This window comes from Python bivittatus, unplaced genomic scaffold, assembly GCF_059951505.1.
Source record: "Python bivittatus isolate LINGU-HERP-01145 unplaced genomic scaffold, Pbiv_v1 ctg000520_np1212, whole genome shotgun sequence".
NCBI classification, from domain to species: domain Eukaryota; kingdom Metazoa; phylum Chordata; class Lepidosauria; order Squamata; family Pythonidae; genus Python; species Python bivittatus.
In genome coordinates, this window is record NW_028277080.1 from 2023519 (window position 1) to 2043828 (window position 20310).

Genomic DNA, 20310 nt, shown 5'->3' on the forward strand with positions numbered 1-20310 from the left:
TTTCAAGACCTACACATCTACAGGACCATCTTCTCCCAAGAGTCTCTGCCAGCCTTTCAGATCTGGAAGAAAAATCTCCCCCGGGGCCCCAACCCATCTAGAAGGTTGGGCCTTCTCAGCTGTTGCCCCCTTCTCTGGAACAGCATTCCCCTAGATATCCAATAGGCCCTGATCTTTGTCTTAAACCAATTACAAAATTATTGTAATTTTGGTTATTTCAGCAACATTTTGGGGTACATGGGGGTGTATTTGTTCCCTCCTATAGGGTAAAACTTTATATCCATCATGGCTGTTCCCCAATGTCTAAAGAAGTTTGTTGTTGTTGTATACTGCTTTTCAACCTATTCCTGCTCAGAGGTCTAGCGTGCTCAGTCTTGGAGCAGCCTAATGTAAGCCTAATATATAAACTTGTGAGAAAAGGCTGCCTACAATCACTTACCTCTTTTGATTATATTCAGGTAAATCTTTCCAATCCAAACCATTTATTTTGACTGGCTGAACCTTCTACTTTTCATGCAACTATGGCAGTCTATTACAACCATGGTCCCTGTAAGTATTGGACAGCAACTCTCGTAATTATGAGTGGATGTGCCCAAATGCCATTCTGGCTAGGAATTTTGGGAACCAAAAGACAACACATCTGGAGAGCACCAGGCTACAGAAACCTGACCTATGGGTATCACTGACTTTTTAATGGATATTTTAAAAATGGTTAACACTGTGTACAAACATTTGGAAATACGTTTAGAATTAGAGTAAGTTGAAAAAAAGCCCCAACAGACTGTCCATGCGAGAATGCGATCTTCAAGTTACAGTACATTCCAGTAGACTGTTAATACAGAAAAAAATGTTTAAAATATTATTTAAAAATTGTTTTTAAAACAATTTCCCAATTTATTTCTGGCCATAATTAGTATATTACTTTACAATTGAAGCCCTATCGGAGCAGATAATTCTCAGTCTTAGCCCTAACTACAAGCAGGAATCTGATAATGCAAGGCTGTACATCCCAAGGCAAATAGCTTTTCCAAACACAGAAGTTCTCATCTACAAATGCTCATCCTCTATGGTGCTGGATATGGCCACTTGTAACCCAAGCCTAATTAGGGGCTTAAATAAAGCCTAGTAGCACAACCTATAAAATCTTTTGTTCTTCAGTCTATATTGCCATTTGATCTGCAAAGTTAGAGCTGCCTAGGGATACAAATTTTCTACTGTCCCTTTGATCACATGCACAGATATTAAATAACTATATTTAGGGTGGCAATCCTCTCTACACCCATTTCCAGGAATTTCCACTGAATCACGTGTGGTTTACCTGTGAGCGAACATGGACAAAAAGATTTTGCCTGAGTAGTCATGCTGTTTGACAGAATAAAAAAATCTTCATAATTTGAGAATTAAGAACACTGTTGAGCTCAGATGGGAGGCATATATAAGAACACATCAGATATAGGGGCTCAATGGCTGATTTTGCTGAGATATAGTGATACTTCCAGGATTCTAAAACATGAGATCATTTATTATATTCTGAGTTCAGCAGGAAGCCCTCAGGAACAATTTTATCCTATTAAGAGTGGAATTCTATATAGTCCTATTCATAGACAAGCTTCAGCACTTTGATAATCCTAATTTAGCTGAGGCTGTCTAGGCTTTTACATGCTGATTTTAAATTCTGATTTCCAAGTAAACCAGCTTGTAGATTTTTACTTGAAAATTTAAAACATACATTCAAATCAGAAAATTAGCCTACAAATCATTTTATCTGCTCTGATAAAATTGGTACCTACCACGCAAACATGAGGCCAGTATTCAAACTGTGCCAGCAAAGTTGTATTAAAGTCCTCATCATATGCCTCTCTGTACAAGTGTGGTATCTTCGATAACCATATTCCATTGCTGAATCGGTTTATGATGTCTTTTATTCTTTTCTGAATCTCAGTTATATCAGTATTTGAGTTACGAGGGGGGACTGGTTGTATTAATTGTCTTGGTTCTTTTACATTTTCTGCAAAAGCAAACACATATTCTTGAATATACTTATTTTTAAAGGAACAATGATTAAAACTATTAATAATCTAAAAATGAGCCACAGTGTATTTCTTTTAATAAACCACAATTAAACCAAGGCTTAATTTATTATAGAAATTGTAATAATTACATTTTCTTTGGGGGGGGAATGATAAAGAAATCTTTAAAACCAACAATTGCAAGTTTAAAAAAAAAATTAAAAAGCTTATATAAATACTCAATTAATAAAAATAGTGAATTTTTTTCACCTGTTAAGATACTCCTACAAAGCACCACTATGTTGCAGACTTTAAAGTAAAGTCGGCTATTGGTGTTTACATACAGACCCATTAATATATATGCAACTGTCATCGTAACTGTTTCTTCCCTGCTATAGCAAAAGCTTTTTCTTTAGGGGCTAACAGGAAGGAATGTGTTGGTGCTGCTGAGTTAGTCCAGATTTGCTTCACCTACACTGTTTTGAAGGTAAGCTCATAACTGTAAAAATGTAAAGGTAACAGAAAGTAGGAGGATGTTTAAATACTGTTAATCAAAACAAACACAAATTCCAAATTAATCATGAGATGATGGAAGATTGAAGGGGGAATGCTTAACTGAATGCAACCTCTCTATTTTTGCCTGCAAGCCTTTTAGATCACAGTTTAGATTGTGAAAATACATTTAGTTTGGTAAGTTATCAAACTCTTACCGAAATGGTGAAAAAAATCATATATTTAAAAACAAACAAGGAAAGCAGCCTTACAGAGCTAGGTTGGAACTTCTAATTCTTCGTTGAGGTTCCAACCAACAGTTTAGAAGTTGGTGTGAATTCAGCAAGCAAAGATTTCACAGTGTTAATTCTTTTAACCACCGCTGAAGAAATGCAAACATTTCACAATAACTGACTGAAGAATCTTTGGGAAAGAAAGGCTTCATTTGTTTTACAGGTTGACCCTATTCTTGTTTACTCAAAACTGAATCTCATCCAATTCAGCTGAAGTTAGAAGCTTTTGAAGTTTAAAACATCATACATTTTCTCTTCTTTCTGAACAGAGACCTACTTTTTAAATCTATGACTATGATCTGTATGAAATATTTCTCATTTCCTTACAAAGTTATGGATTTAATCACTAATCAATACAAACAAATGCAACTGCTTTCATTAATTCTATGCAAGATCTTAAAATGTTAACACAGGTTTCATGACACTTAGAGCCATATGACTGAAATAAGTCACTCAAGCCATGGTGCTCAATCTTCTGCTCAGCGCAGGAATCCATATTAAGCATCCCCATAGAATCAAAGTTGGAAAGGAAAAAACAAATACTCATAAAATAGCCTTTTCAAATCCCATGTACTAGGAAGCTAGTATAACCAACAGGAACTAAATCAGGTAGCATGAAGTTCTTGGCTTCTAAAATACCCAACATCTTGTCATCTATCTGGCAACCTGACTGCCCAAACCTTTTTTTTTTTTTTTTTGGTGGGTAGAGGGAATAAATCTGGTGTGACCTAAATTGCTTTCAGTTACATACTTACACAGGAAATTGAACTGTCTTAAACTTCCAGGAAGAATGGTAAAAAGCCAAGAAACAGAACCATAAGCAATTTGCCCTTGTTTTGGTTCAGAATATAATAGTTGTAGCTATCCATAACGGGGTTTTATTTTATTATTTATATAAAAAACTCATTAGGTGATAAGCCAGAATTCCTTTGGCTTAATGTACTGTATGGATCTAGCAATTGTGATAAGTCATGGCTTACAATAACATACAAACTTTTATTTGCCCATCTAGCTTAGAATCGTAGTCTCAGGCAGAGAACTTGCACATCAACTGATACGTTATCCTTTTATATATTAACTTACCTAGATAAAGCATGAATTAGAACTATACTTTTACTATTTGGTAGACAGGTGCAGTACACATTAGCAATAGCTTCCCAACTATCAGAAAGTGAGAATTAGCTTCACAGCCAACCATTAAAATGTGGACCTCTAATAACATACCGTTAATATCCAAAGGCACATTTCTTGTCAGATGAACTTGAATCTCTTTTTGAAACCTTGGTGGAACCATAAGTCTTCTCTCAGGCCTAAAAACCCAAAGCAAAGACTCAGATTTTCATTTTCTAAAAACTCCAGCTAAACAATCCATATACCACATAGACTCTCTACCTGCATTCTTGTTTTCAAATGTAGCGGTTGTTACCCTATTACATAAAATGGAACTATTTTATTCCATACAAGTTATGCTGGGCAACTGAAAGTAAACTCTTTTCTGTAGGAAATCCACATAAATTTGTGGTAAAATAAACATAAAAACAAATATACATAAACAAACTGGGCAAAACAAAAAAAAATAAATGAAAAATTAGGTACACTGGAACAGGCTCATCTACACGCAGCCTAAATAAAGAATCTAGCATAAATCAATGAAGGCTGATTATTTTCTGTGCCTAGCTTCTATTTTCTTTTGCAGGTTTTGTTTCCTTGCACCACCTTCACAGCCACATCATGCATTCATAGCTACCGAATCTCAATGCAACTGAAACTGCTCGTGAGGAAAGTTAAACTTGTGCCCATCTGTTTTCAGAAAGTCCTTTTTTGCAAGTCCAACAACCACAGAATCCTCTATCTGTGCAGACCTCACTAGCTTCTAACATTAGAGGATATAATAGCCCTTTGGGCTTTCAGGAAAAGGCTGTTTCATGAATGGCCTTGTCCACTGCATGGTTCAATGACTGAACAGCCCACTCAGAAAAGAAGCCAAAAAGACTCTACAGTTGCTTGTCTTTGCAGAAACAGGGCTATTAAAACACCCAGCAGCTGCAGTAACAACTCCAACATCTGTAAATTAGGAAAAGACTGGGAAGTGGGGATCATGGCCATTATAATGAAATTATAATGGCCACGTTATAATGAAATTCCTGGGCTGCTGCTAATTGTTAGAACTACCAGACCCATAGCATAAGCAATAGCTATTACTTGCCAGTTTCATCTTTGAAGCTTCTTACAGCAAACATTATGTATCACAGTGAAACCACCAATAATTCTGACAAATTCATTCATTTATTCATTCCTGACAAATATTTTCCTATTTGCGAATTTATATATTGCTGGGATTTCCATGGAAGAAATGGTGGACTAGCTCCATGAAAAGCGGAGCCGACAACCATGATGGAATGAAGAGCCGGGAAGTAGACCAGCTCTTCCATACTTCCTCTCTGGACAAGGAGAGGACTTAAGATTGCCTATAAGTGCTCCAGACAGCTGCTCCTCCTGAGGAGACTGCAAGACAGCAGTCTCCAGCAGGTTTTCAGCACTGGGAGATGAGGGAGTAGCCACCTTGCTCAAACCACAGTCAGCACCTTTGAAAGGACACTGAGTTCACATATTTCCTTTTCTAATAACTTTCAGAAATTGCTTGTTAACTGCTTTTCAGCTAGGTTTTACAACACTGGCTGAGTTTCCTTCAGTCCTTAGAAAAAGAAGTTTTAAATACAAGTTTAAGAACTTTAAAAAAAAAAATTTTTTTTTTTTGGAATAAGCAGCAAAAGATTAAAACTTTGATTTTAGAAAGTTACAAACAGACTAAGAGTCCAGATAAATTTGAAATAAGATTTTGGAATTAATTATACAGAATCTTTCCCGTGGGAAAATGCTTTTGTTCTGAATTCTTAAAAAAAACATAATAAGACTTTAAAAATTGGACACTAGAGGAAATTAGAAGGAACTAAAGATTACAGTTAAAGAAGAACACTCAAACTCAACTTACAAATACAGAATGAAGCAAAATATGTTAACGTTGGACATATTGAAGGATATTTTTGAACAATGGACCCAGAAGTTAATTTCAGGAGTGTCTGCCTCTATAGATAGACTGTATTTCAAAGAAGTTATGGAAGAGGAACAAGTTTTACCTGACAAGATTGAGACTGATCTGAAAGTGACAGGCTACAAGAATCACAAAGAAAAAGATGTTACACTGGATATACAAAAGAAACCAGCTGATGTCTTAATAATGAAAAGGGATATACAAATAACAAACCTAGACAGTGACCTGGATAATTTTCCTATATTGGATTTACAAAAAAGGCTTGTTAAAACGTTGAAGAATTTTGTGAAAAGGGACAAGAAAAAATGAAAAGAAATAAAGTTCTAGGACATTATTTGAAGGTTCTAAAGATCAAGATTGTTAAAAGTAAAAGGAAGGAATATAAAGTTGGTTTATGTGATCAAGGTTAAAATAGATATGTTGTTATTTCTGGTAACCCTTAATGAACTTTTGCTGACATCAGGACTGAAATGACAAGGTTTTAAGGATTTGTTTATAGATAAGAGATAGGATATGAGAAGAATAGATAATTTGTTCTACTTTAAGAGAAGGTGATGTTATTAAAATCGTTTATACTTCTTGTGATGAAGGGGGAAGTCATTTCTTTATACATTTTTCTTTTTACTATATTCTTATTTTTTTCTTTTCTATTTTTTCTTTCTTTTTCTTTTCTGCACCTTCTATTTTTTCTTTTTATTCTTTTTTTAGTTTGTATTAGTTTGTATTTTTAATAAAATTATTTTAAATTACTATATAAAAAAAATTATGTATTACTGGTAAACAGTAACCAAAATATTAAGTCTATCATGGATGGGCAGCGTTTGAGGGGTCATGAGCCACTATTCAACCTCCCAATCTTCTGGAGGACTACAGAAGGTGATTAACATTGGGTGATCTCCTATTTTGAAAATATAAGGGCTAGCAGTTTTAAAAATGTACTGTATAACACAAATCTCATTCAGACAACCACAGCATTTCATATTTTCACAGATGGGGTAACTAGTCATTACTACTACTTCCATTGCCCCTGCAGTTCTTGGTGTAACGTAGAATTTACACAGCACTTAGCAGAAAATATTCCAATTCAATCCAAATCCATAGCTGAGCAATATCTATTGGGACCAATCAAAACTGTATCAATTTTGTGTTTAATTTCAGTTGGTCCTAATAATCCCAGAATTGAGGGGGGGGGTGTCTTACAGTAGATTTAAGAAGATTTTTTTTAATCTACTGTTTTCTTTTGCACACCATCCTAAAACCGTGACCATATTCGGACTTTGGGCATCAGCTCTTCTTTTCTTCTACTGAATCCCCACTTTCCTGTTTTGCTTAATATAGAGCTTGAAGAGTTCTGGAGAACTAGAAGTTCAGAATGTTTTCATGAACCAACAATGCATCTTGTCCCTTTAGGTTTGTTGTATAGCGAAGAATTTCATTATAGGCTACTTTCCAAGGCTAGATACACTGCCTTCCCCTACTAGTGGCCAATCCCCCAAAGTCATTTCAGGCAAGATGGGGAAAAGAACAAGCTAGATTTACAGTTACTAACTATCCACAGCTATCTTTGTGTTTATATGGGAAAAAAGGGCAACGATGGACTCCCTACTTTGGAAAGCTGAAAATACAAATTATTTTGTGTTTGAAACATGGTGTTCCATGATTATCACATAACCTCCCTTCTTCCGTATTATTTCTATTCATATCTAAATCACAATGACTATGGGAGATACACTCTCCACCTAAAATAGCTTCTCTGCAAAGGAATTAAGACCTGACCTTGGGAAGTTATGACAGAGGCTTTAAAGGAGGAAGGAATGTACTGTTAAGGAGGAACTTGAATAAGAGATTACACAGTCCAGAGATAGAAGGAAGCATAAGGAAAAAACCCAAATTACCCTGCCTTGATTTTGTTTAATATACAATGAGACAGAAACAAGCTGGCCTACCTCAAAGGTCTGACACTTTCAACTAAAAAGGACTCACAAACAATAATACTAATATATTAGTTTGAAAGCACCATTTTCCTAAAAGCACAACAGGAGGATTAACAAGGCAATATGAACTAGTCTGAAAAATCCAGTCACAACAACAGTCTTTGCTGGTCTATCTGTATCATCATTTGATGATCCAGAGCAGCAGCAAACAATACATGGAAAAGTGATGGCACAGCAGCTGAGCTTGTCAATTTTGATTTTGTAGACTGTGAAAGGGCGAAGGGGAGAATACTACTAGATCACTAAACATTTGGCATAAAGCTCATGTCCTTTTTCCTTAAATGGTGTGTGCACAGTTACAAAAAAACATGCCAATTCAGTTTTGTCTAACTTTAAAAATGGTCTACTGCCAATTCTGAAATCATAGTACTCCCCACTTTAGATGTAAGGGGATTTTTTTCCCTCTTCAATCTAAATTATTCAAGTAGTATAACAACTGCAGAGAAGCTAAGGATACCTAAATTTAACATTAATTTTCTCCTGGTATTGCAGAAAGAATTCCCACATGTTAATTTTTGTTCCTGGTTTAGAGATGTACAGTTTAAACTTTATGGCTTAGAAAGGTACAGTTTATATAAATAAAAGTCTATCAAAACAGCTCTCTCCACTTACAGTAAAAAATAGAAATTTAAAAGCAAATGCATAAGTATTGTGACAAACCTCAATTTACTTTAAAAATATAAATACATTGTATGTAGTAAGTTAGAACTCTTTATTATCAGTGCCTTCACTTTATTCAAGAACAAGTATGTTCAATGTTTTAGTCTCTGAATCAGAAACACAGAAGAAAAAAGCAAGTTCATATCATTGCTATTAAAAAGCTAATAAATTATTCAGACTTAGACTGTATACCTTTAATGTTATACAAAATAAATGTATGTTGTTTTTGGAGAAACATCTCTGGAAATAGTAATATGCTAATTTATCTAATCAGCAGCATTAAATTTGAAATTAACATTCATGGTAAGGCTAGTCTGTATTAAAGTAATTGGGATAAGTAACATCTGCTTATGAATAAACATGAAGAAATGTTGGCTGCAGGTATCGCTTGATATGTAGAGAAAATCAGTTGCCTATTTTGCTAGCATAACTCAACCTTACTTCTCTCATGGGCCTTTCAGATCATTTTTGTGTGTGTGTGTGTGTGTGTGTGCATGTGTGCATGCGCGCATGCGCTTTCAAGTCAGTCTTGATTTTTGGCCACTGCCTGGACAAGTCCCTGTAGTTTTCTTGGCAAGATCTTCAGAAATGGTTTGCCATTTTCTTCCTAGGACTAAGAAAGAATGACGGCCCAAGATCACCTGGCGGGCTTCACATGCCTCAGGCAGGACTAGAACTCATGGTCTCCCGGTTTCTAGCCAGCTGCCTTAACCGCTACACCAAACTGGCTCTCCTTTCAGATCATAGCAAATTCTAATTCTAAACCAGACCACTGAAAACTAAAGGCCTGTATAAATTAGGAAGTTTCTCTGCTTTTCCACATTTATTTCTTGACTATGGGTGTTTAATTTTGACATCTGTCAATTTATTTTCTCTGATAGATATATGAAGTGAAAAGTGACACAATTCACGTGTTACACTAAAACATTACCATCAGAAAGAATATGCTTGATTACTTGGGACCAAGAACATTACCTGCTTAGACAACTTGTTTTAAACTATAGCTCTATTTATGCCATGGTATAAACTGTAACAAGTTTAAAAGAGAACACTAAAAAGTATTTTATCATCACTATCAAAGAAAATATTGTGAAGTAATCCTCCACATGACACTATGTATCTCAAACAAAAAATTTAAAAAAGTCTGATCATACAATTTCTCTTTTCCCTACGTTTTTCCATTATACCGACCTTCCTTTTCTTCCTCTGGCTGGCATTTTTTCTTATCTTTTCCCATTATTTCCTGCTATGAACTTCCCCATCTCTAATGGAAAACAAGGAACCCCATTGGTCTATAATTCCTGTACTATTTTTACTTATCACTGAAGTTTATACTTGGAACACCTGTTTATACCATTAAAAAGCAATTTCATCCTAAGGAAACACAGAGTTCTAAAATATCATTACAACAACCATTGACAAGTTTTCTAACCTATTCATCATGGTCACATGTCCTTGTATTTCATTAGGTACAGCCATCCCAAATTCAGGGGATAAAGTATATGGTGCAGGGTTCATACTAGGCTTAACAACAGCATAGCTTCCTTTGCCTCTCAGCAATGGGACTGGACCCCTCTTAACCTCTTCTGAAAAACTCATGAATCCAGGTTTTCTCAGAGTGTCCTTTGGCTTGCCTAAAATACAACAAAATAGACACAACATCCTAAGTCTCATTTTTTATTTACCTATGACTAGGAAGCATTTCAGTAGATTAATTTACCAAAAAGCTGAGAATCTGACAAGCAAAGACATTTTAGATAAACACTTGGTATCTAAATGCATAATCAATTTTAACATTACTTGCTTATATCAGGATTCTATAATCTCTTCCAGCTTGGGTGATCTGATAGACAGACACACAGACACACAGAGTTCCACAGGCAACAAGGGCCAAGTCCAAGCAACACAGTGATGTCACTGAGTAAGCAAAGTTGAAACATTTTGACCTTTGTGTGCATGTCCCATAGAAACAGACATCCAATATAATCTTTAATTTGTTTTTTTTTTAAAAGCTAAAGTTTGCTCTGTTGAAAAATGCCGATTTGCCACTCAATTTTAGCAGGGAGAAAAATCCCTGGAGAATAGACAGGGCAGAGGAGTGTATGCAGTCCATGGGCTTACATGATAGTCATTTTGGAAGAAATATACCCAATTATTTAAGAAATCTACATTTCAGAACATAATTAAATACTAAAGAATGTAACTTAACAGACTACGAAATTGTAGACATAATGGAATATGAAATTAGAGGCTGAACTATGAAATAGATTATGACATTATAGGCACAGATCTTCCTTTTCTTTCCAACATTTGGGACTTTACCATGCAGCTGTGAGGGGCGTGTGATTTGTCCAAGTTTATGCAGAGTTAACTGCACTCAGCAGAAATTAGAAAAGCTCTGCCAGTGATTAGCAAGTAGCTGATTCATTCAGTGTGCTCTAGCATGGTGTTTTGCAACTGACAAGCTTACCTACTGACGCGAGGGGAGTTGTTTTTTTCAGCCTCATCTGGCAATTCACTTGCCGCTTTGATTTTCTTTTGGAAGTTCTCTGGCAGGCTACAAGCTGAGCAATTCTTGCAGTCTCCTGGCAAACAACAGCATGGCAAATCACCTGCGCGATGTGGAAAGAAACAGATGGTTATGCATTAACAGCTTTATACATTCCTAGCTATGGGAGACATTCATTCATTATAAGCCATTCCACACCTTCTTTGCATTGGCTTGCAATATGCTAAAGCAAGCTTAGCATACATCTACACATCTGTCACAGCTGTACAGATTACAGCAATATTAATGCCCAGAGCAGAAAATATGGGGCACCCTTAGGTACTGTGTTTTATGCTCTTCAGTGCCATTTAGAAACATGGTCTTCAACCCATGGATCATACAAGCTAGCAGTACTTATTTTTTAAGATGGTGATTGGATGGGTTGTGTGCTGAGGAGGGGTTGGTGTGGATGCTCTCTTTGTTTCTGTATGGTTTTTTGGGGGGGAGTCAATTTGGCTGGCCCACACAACCACTGAGCTAGTGGGGGAACCCAGTACAGTATTTACTAGCTCTCTAGCCCATCACAAAGCCCTGGAGACATACGAGGCCTCTGAGGCTGCAAAGGCTGCTGGAGGCTGCAAAGAGAGAAGGAAAAATTGGAGATGCAGCTGAGGAGCTGATGCAAGACCTGGTGGCTGCGGAAGATGCAGAGGGTTGAGCAGGGGGTGAGAGTCTGGCAGCTCTTGGACCCTGGATGGTGGCAGCGGTGGAGCCCAGAGATGGTGCATCTGGACTGCGGAAGCTGGCACCAGTTGTGAGTTTGGGGCCACAACCCAGACCTGGGTTCTGGGCCCAAGAGGAATCCCAATAAGGCCTATATAGGCCCAGTGAGGGCCTTGAAACTGGCATCTCAGTGAAGGACAGCTGGTGTGGTGAACTTTGCTGCCTGTGCAGCCTTGGTGGACCTAGCCTTTTGCGCCCCCCACCCCCAGCCCCAGCCCTCCAAAGTTGGCCTTGGGAATCTGGCTGGCCTGGGCCTTTCAATCTGTGTCATCATTAGGGCACCTACCCTGTTGGGGGGAGTGTGTGTTGAACTTCTGTGTGTTGGGGTTCCTCCCTTCTTTCTGTCCCTGTTGGGTAGGAAAGGTCCTTCCAAACATCTATTGGGCTACTGTGAGGATTATTCAGGCTATCTGGTGGATCAAGTCACTCAGATTTGCTCCAATTTGGACTCTGACTGGGCAGAGCAGGCTGAGATGCCTGGCGCATGGTCTATAGGTATGATCTGAGAGGCTTTTGGAGCCAGCAACTCCCAAGGAAGTGGACAGCCACCAGTTTACTGGATCCGAGCCCCTCCAAGAACATAAAAGCAGCCAAGGTGGTGACCCACGGTCGGATCCAGTCTATTGTGTCAGCCTCCCTGATGAAAGGGGTGGTACCTCTTGCCTCAAAAGAGGCCATCCCTGGACCCAACGGTTTTTGACAACTACCGACAGGTCTCCAACCTTCCCTTTTCGCCAAAGGTTGTTGAGAAGATGGTCAGTCTGCAGCTGAGGAGACTCTCAGAAGAAATGGATTATCTAGACCCATTTCAGTCAGGTTTTAGGCTGGGATTTAGTACCTAGACACCTTTGGTCATGCTTGATGACCTGTGGCAGAGTCAGGATGGTGGTGGTGCATCCATCCTTGTGCTCACTGACCTCTCAGCAGCTTTTGATACCATCAACTACAATATTCTACTGAGCTGGCTCCATGGGTTAGGGATTGGAAGCACTATTTTACAGTCATTCTCTTTTCTCCAGGGCTGGTTCCAGTGGGTGTTGGTTGGAGGGAGAGATCGCTCCCTAGGTCCTTCTTGTGTGGGGTGCTGCAGGGCTCTACTCTTTCTCCCCACCTTTTCCATATCTACATGAAACTGCTGGGTGAGGTCATCCATTGGCTTGGGGCTCAGTGTCATCAGTATGCTGATGATACCTAATTATATCTTTCGACCCAGGGCCAGCCAAGAGTCTTGGTAAGGTTCTGTCCCAATGCTTGGAGGTTGTGTTTGGGCCATCCAGGTCTGGGGATATTCCATCTGTGACCTTGGATGGGGTAGTACTTCCCCTTCAAAGTTGGTACACAATCTGGGGGTCCTCCTGGACTCACAGCTCCTGCTAGAAGAGCAGGTGTCAGCTGTGGCCAGAAAAGCCTTTACACAACTCCATCTGGTGAGCCTGTTGCATCCTTTCCTAGATCATGGCGCCCTTCAGTCACTCATGCCCTAGTCACCTCATAGCTTGACTACTGCAATGTGCTTCCCGTGAAGACCAAAAGAAGTTTTAACTAGTCCAGAATGCGGTGGTGCGAGCAGTAATGGCCATGCTTCAGTACGTCCATGTAACACCTCTGCTTCGCGATCTGCATTGGTTGCCAGTTTGCTTCTGGGTGGGATTCAAGGTGTTGGTTGTTACCTATAAAGCCCTATCCTGCATAGGGCATGGTTACTTGAGGGACTGCTTGTCTCCCATAACTGCCCAGCCAATTTGATTCTGCAGGGTTGGCATGCTCCAGGTTCCTTCGATTAAACAATGTCATCTACAGGACCATGGAAGCATGCCTTCTCTGTAGCAGCACCTGCCCTCTACAACGAGGTTCCCCCCCAAGATCCAGATGGCCCCCACTCTGCTGTTGTTTAGAAGAGCCATGAAGACATGGTTCTTCACCAGGCCTTTGGCAAGGGAGAGCAAGTCCCCTTGCTTTATTGCACTTGCCATCTTTTTACTTTTATTGATTTTATTGTAATTTCTTTGATTGCTGTGAGCCACCCAGAGTCGCTGAGAGTCAAGCAGCATGCAAGTTTAATATATTATTACTGTTATTACCTTTAAGACATACACACTCTCAGGTTTTGGAGGCAGTGCTCAAAAGGCTCAGATGAATCTTTGTATATGTATTACAAACAAGCAAAATAAAGACTACAATATAGTCACCCCACCACGTAAACTACTCAAGAATGGTAACTGAAATGGTAAGCACCTCCAAGTGACTATCCGCAAAGGCCTAGATATAGGCTTTGTTTTGTGTTAAAATAATCAAAATTCAACACTAACAAGTTTTAGTTAGTGGGATGTTTACAACCATTGCACATTTACGTATAGTTTAATTATAAAGCAAGGATATCTCACCTCACCACTTTTGCCAATTTCAGTCCTAACAACTCCAGGAATACTCTTCACATATCCCTCTAATGTAGCATGTCCCAACTGCTTAAAAGGAATCCAATCTCCAGTTAAAGATTTATATTCCCCTTGCAAACGGGAAAAGGGTACTCCAGTTTTATGAGACTGGAGAACAGCTCGAAGCATTTTTGCTACTAGATCTGCTTCCTGCATTTTTACCTGCAATAGAAAAGTAATTATACTTGAATTTTAGATGGAAGTCAGCAAGCATTGTGGATCTGGAGCATTAATATGCAAGAAATTCAATGTTAGTGTATCCAAAATTTAAAACTAAATACCCAATCACACTAGGAAAATGCGTTAGCTATTTCATAATGACTAAGCATCTGAAAACAAAAATATTGTACAGGACTGTTGAAAAGGATAACTTGCATACATCAGCCTTTGAAGGAAAATCAACAGAAATTAACCAGTGAAACCAATAATAGTTTTCCTAAAACACAGATAAAATATCAGCATCTGTTCCACACAATTATTTTGAATTTCAACTGATGCTACATCCTTGAGAACCATATTCTGCAGCCAATCTCCCTATGTATCATTATAGCAACACCACTATCGTGCATGTGTTGAGAGAGACAAGCAGTTTTCATTACTGCTCTTAACTTTTTAAATATAGAATATCTTCAAAAGCAACTTCCCCATGTGCACATGTAGAAGAGTTCAGCACATATAGATCTTGTGAAAATACACAGAACAAGAATGCAGATATCTTTCATTGTTTCCTTGGCACATTCAGTTCATTTACGTATCAAATGCTGAATCATGCCCAAATCCAGGATTGTAGTTAACCTCAAACTTTAGGGGAAAACTCCAATTTTCTAAGTATCTTAATTCATTAATCCAAGGTTAAGACTAAACAATCTGCTTTAAAACAGAAGCAAATGCTTTTTGTTAATTTGCCTCCATGCTGCAAAGAGAAGGAAAGCCCATGATCCAGAGGCTCTTTCTACCCAATGGTAGTTTGGGATTACAAGACATTACTACATCTCACATAAGAGTGAGTCTTCAAGGGACTGTTAACACTGGCATGTATATAAAATGTAGTAATTCTAAATGGATTTGCAAGATGAACCAAAACTAAAAGCTACACCACTAGAAATTAGAGAAAAAATCCATCTGCAAGACTAGCAATATTGACAAATATAATCATTCATCACATTTCAGTGTGGCATATGGTCTTGCTTATCAGACAAGCTGACAATAAATGCTGACATTCACAAGACAACTTTAACATCAAAGACAAAATAAAATTATCCAGGGATTGTCAACATTTATCAGACAGTAACCATTCCCGCAAGCACACCCATTAGCATTTTCTTACACTGATTTTGTTTCATATTTATATTACACATCTTGTGTTTTAACAATAATGCAAGGTATAAGCTTCAAAGTAAGCTTATTTATTAATTCCCCCCTTGGAAATATGAATAAAAATAAGCCACAGGCATCATTCTTTCGCCAAAAATCAAAGCAATGAAGCTGGAAGAACAAGAGGCAGGTTGGAATATAAAAAACATGGCATGAAGGGAGTGAGAAAGAAAGGGAGGAAAAATAAATGTTAAAAGTGATCTCTGGCAGCAGCAAAAATGAAAATGCTCATCTCTCCTTCCCAACTTTCCCCACAAGTACCACCAATGATTGCTAGAAGGAAAACAGGGTAGAGATGAGAAACGGAGAATAGAACTTTAAAGAGTATTTATGTTAATAATTATTTTGAACACGGATATATAAGGTATAACCCAAAACCTCGAGGTAGTATTTTAGGTTCCAGGGATCCCTGATGCAGAGTTGCGCAGGGATGTCCTTCTGCCCCCACGGAATCGAAGGGGCGAAATTTTTTTCACTCCCAGCCAGGGTTGGGTTAGTTGAGCCCGACAGGCACTAGACGCCGTCGCAGCGATTTTTCATTACAAAAGCTGTACTTCGGCCGGCTCCAGGCAGATCCCGCAGCCCTTCTGCACAAGACGGCCGCGCCCGGGCCAAGGCAAGGAGGTGCGGCTCCGCTCACCAATTCCCAGGGCCACCCCGCAGGGTCCCAACTCGGCGCGGAGAGGGCGGCTCCCCTTGCAATCTCCTTCCCTCGGCGCTCCGACCTCCCGTGGCCCGCCGGCCCGGACGCAGGTCGGACCACGGGCGCCGCTCCCCCGGTCCTCAGCGGCGCTCCCGGGTCGGCGACCCTCCCCCCCAACCTCTCCTTCTGCTCCTCCGCTACAAAGCGGCGGCACTTTCCAGCCTCGCCGCGGAGCCGAAGGCTGAGAACGGCGAGTCAACGTAATGAAACGTCCGCACCTGCGCACTAGCCCCGGCTCCGGCAACCGACCACGCCCTCGACCTCCAACACGTGAAGGCCACCAATAGGATTAGGGTCTTTTTAATCGGCAGCTTGTAGCTGATTAGCTGTAACTATGCTTGCCTCCCCCAATCAGGCGCATTCCTGAAGCCTGCTTACCCTGGGGATTTGGGAGGGCTTTTCTCTGTCCATGTTTACTTCATTGGAACCCCAAATTGATTTCTGGCCACTAATAAAGCGCGTGGGATATAATTTGTGCGGGTCTCGATCGGGTGTGAGATGCTTTTTTCCCAAGTGCTAAGAAGAAGACTCTAACTCCCTATATGACTACTGGCTCCGTTCACACAACATGCCAAGCAGTGTTTTTCCATATTAGCTGGGTTTGCATACTCCATTAAACCAAAAGCTATCACACTGATTTAGTTAGCGCAGGACACTGATCCACCAAATAGTCAACCACCTTTTTAACTAAGCATTGTTTATTTTTTAAAAAGCTGTTGTTGAAAAAAAGCAAACTACACTGGAACTTGAATACCTTCACACAACACTCAGTTTTTAAAATAGCACATGAGCTTTTGCTTTCTCCAGTGCTGCTCTTCAGGAAGCGTCATAAATCAAGCTCAATAAGGGAGGGGAGGATAAACTTAATTGTGCTGCTATGAAGTAATTTTGCTTCTTTAACCAACATGATAAAGTTCTTGGCTCAGTTCTAGTGAGTTTGCCCCCTACTCTTATGTGTAAAGTTATAAAGTAAAGAGCTGATGCTACCACATGGCATATTAACTGTCAGCAATACTAAGGGCCCTCCTAGAACTTGGGAGGTAGTTTGAATCAGTTTTATCTGTAATTTTATCTCCCTCTCCTTGATGCACTATTGCTTATTTACTGAACAAATCCTGTGTTTGGACCATGATTTGAGCCTCTAGATGTTCCGGAAGGGAAGATTCCTATATAAACAACCAATTTGGGCTTTCAGATTTGCTTGATGGGAGTTCAAGACGGAAGGAGGAAGGTATGACCACCTGAGACCCTAACTCCAGCCTTGCTGTCATAAGAAGTCCATGTGTTTTTGATAATGCAATATCCAAAGTGAACAGGAACCCTACTTGTTTCTGAAGCAACGAAAGTGGCATTGAGCATAGTCTGAATGGAGAGAGGATCAGACCTATGGGCTGGAGCTCACCTCACTGTGTTCTGGATGTCATCAGGATAGGAAAAAGTCCCATCTCCTCCCATGGGAATCATTGAACATCTAGGGAGAAGCTGTTTCAGGAACTTGGGTTCTGGTTTCACTTGCCAGGCTCTTTTCTCATTTGGGGGAGAGGCAAGAGATGGGCAAAGCATTATGGATTCCCCAATGAAGAGGAACAATTGAAAGATCTGCAGAACGTCTGTACTGCAGCCAAAAAAAGAAAAAAGAAAAATCCTATCAGTCCTGATCTTTTATAAAGAAGGCCAAAAGCCCAATAATGAAACTGTTTTAGCTAGATTTATGAGTTGAATTTGGTGTGTGCCTTTGAATCAGTCTTGCAGGCCCTGCAGTTTTCTTGACAGTGTTTTCAGAAATGATCTGCCATTGCCTGCTTCCTAGGACTACGAGAGAAAGTGACTGGCCCAAAGTCACCCAGCCAGTTATTGTGCCAAAGACAGGACTAGAACTCATGGGCTCCCGGTTTCTAGCCTGCTGCCTTTGACCACTACATCAAACTGGCCCTCATGAGAATTATGTGCTCATTTATTCTTAATTTTTATACCAACCTTTACCAAAGTCTCAAAGCAGTTTACAATAAAAACATTAAACCAGAATGTATTAAAATAACAGTAAAACCCTTTAAAAAAAATTTTTTTTTTTTTAATTAAAAGTGTTAAGGCAGCAGGCTAGAAACCAGGAGACCATGTGTTCTAGTCCCACCTTAGGCATGAAAACTGGCTGGGTGACTTTGGGCCAGGCACTCTCTCTCAGCCCAGCTCACCTCACAGGGTGGTTGTTGTGGGGAAAACAGGAGGAAGGAATATTAGATATGTTCACCACCTTGAGTTATTTATATAAAATAATAAAGGTGGGATAAAAAAAACCTAAAAAAACCCTCATCAAAATAATGCCTCTTCAAAGCAGTTCTCACATAGTGTATGTGACCCCCAACTAGTGAATCAATCATAATAAATTATCCTGCCATTGGCCATAGTGGATTAAATGGATGTCCCTTGTTAAAAGTATTAGTTAGCACACCTATATCCAGACTGTGTAGCATTGCTAGATTGATAGCAATCATTCAACTACAATAATTTTGCTAGAATTTGCTAAAATGTATAAACTTCTGTTGAGACTTGAAACAGAAGATGAACAAGTTAAACACTGTATGATAAAATGGGCTACAATTTTTGGATATAATATACAAATGGAACAATGGGAAAATTTGTGGATGAAAGGGTTGATATTTACATTATGTTATAATCTTAAAGAGAATTTTTATAAAATGATGTATCGATGGTATCTGTCACTGAAAAGATTGTCAAAAAGGTACAAAGGGATTTCAATTATATGTTGGAAATGTGAACAAGAAGGGACTTTTTATCATCTTTGGTGGTCATGTAAAAAAGCTAAAAAAATTTGGACTCAAATATATATATTAATTAAGAAGATTTTGAAGATTAATATACAATCAAAAACCAGAGACATTTCTTTTGGGCTGATGGATAACAATTGGAAAAAATCTCATGGATCTTTGTTTTTATACACAGCAAGACTTTTATATGCTCAAAGGGGGAAAGACTCAATATTACCTACAATGGAAGAATAGATGGTAAAGTTGATGGAGCTAGCTGAGATGGCAAAATTGACAGCTTTGATTAGAGAAAAGGCATTGACTAATTTTAATGCTAATTGGAAGCAAAAAAAAGTCTGGACTTTTTGTGGAAAACAGAAAAAAAATGAAATTATGATATATGGATTTGATGATTAGTAAAATTAACAGATGACAGAAAAAATGCACATTACGTTGTAATACTAGAGCAAATGTAAGTTTTACTTATATCTGCTGTAAAAGAAGTTGGAAGTCATTCTTTTTCTGTATTTGTTTTTTTATCTTTCTGCACTTCTGTTCTCATTTCTCTTTATTCTTTCTTTTTTTCCACTCTTTTTCTTATTAGTTCTTGTTAGTTTTTATCTTTGTTTTAAAATTTAATAAAGTTATTATAAAAAATAATTTTGCTAGAATTCACAGAGCCACAGAATATTCAGTGTCTACACTTTCAGACAAAACAGTCTCAACGTGTTCTTTATTTGAAAAGTCTTAACCAGGTTGACCTTTTCCAGCTATTCCAGACGTTTATTTTCTTTCAGAATTGTCCCACCCACATCCTCAATATCTTACCTTGGAGAGTCACCTCTCTTCCTTCCTGGCTATATTGGGGAAATAGTAATGTTTCTTAAAATAGTTGGCAAATGCAGTGGCAGCACAGAAAATTCAGCTCCTCAGGGAACAGAAAGTACAGTGCAGTTAAATTAAGGGAATTGAAAGTGAAAGGGGGAAATAAAAAAATACAGAGGAGGAGCCTCCCGAAATATTGTGATCTCTTACTGTGGAAGCTGCATAATGATTTATTGAATCATTATGTTCTATTTGTATACTGTAAATCCTTCTATTTATGGTGACCAGATGTAGATGCTGTTGCTTACTGCAAGAAAAAAAAATCCTACAGAGTAGGCGATATCAGAAACATACTGAGCATTAAGTGTGTTAATGGGCCACTCAAGGTTGTGAGGCTGTGTCCAGACACAAACTATTTTTCAGTGTTGCTTTCTTCC

General features: G+C 38.7%; 1 protein-coding gene across 2 annotated transcripts in view; it reads right to left on the minus strand.

The window, feature by feature from the left end:
- TDRD7 (tudor domain containing 7) overlaps positions 1 to 19933 on the minus strand; it is a 36946-nt gene extending 17013 nt beyond the window's left edge. The window contains exons 1-6 of one of the 2 annotated variants that reach the window (XM_025176219.2): positions 19877 to 19933; positions 14156 to 14368; positions 10971 to 11112; positions 9933 to 10134; positions 4019 to 4104; positions 1791 to 2008 (exon numbers count right to left, since the gene is read on the minus strand). In XM_025176219.2, coding sequence (XP_025031987.1) covers positions 1791 to 2008; positions 4019 to 4104; positions 9933 to 10134; positions 10971 to 11112; positions 14156 to 14362 — 855 coding nt within the window. In that variant the 5' untranslated portion in view covers positions 14363 to 14368; positions 19877 to 19933. Of the gene's footprint in view, positions 1 to 1790; positions 2009 to 4018; positions 4105 to 9932; positions 10135 to 10970; positions 11113 to 14155; positions 14369 to 16220; positions 16487 to 19876 lie in introns of those variants that run through there. The other variant, XM_007443124.4, reaches the window with a different exon arrangement.
- Positions 19934 to 20310: the final 377 nt, after the last annotated feature.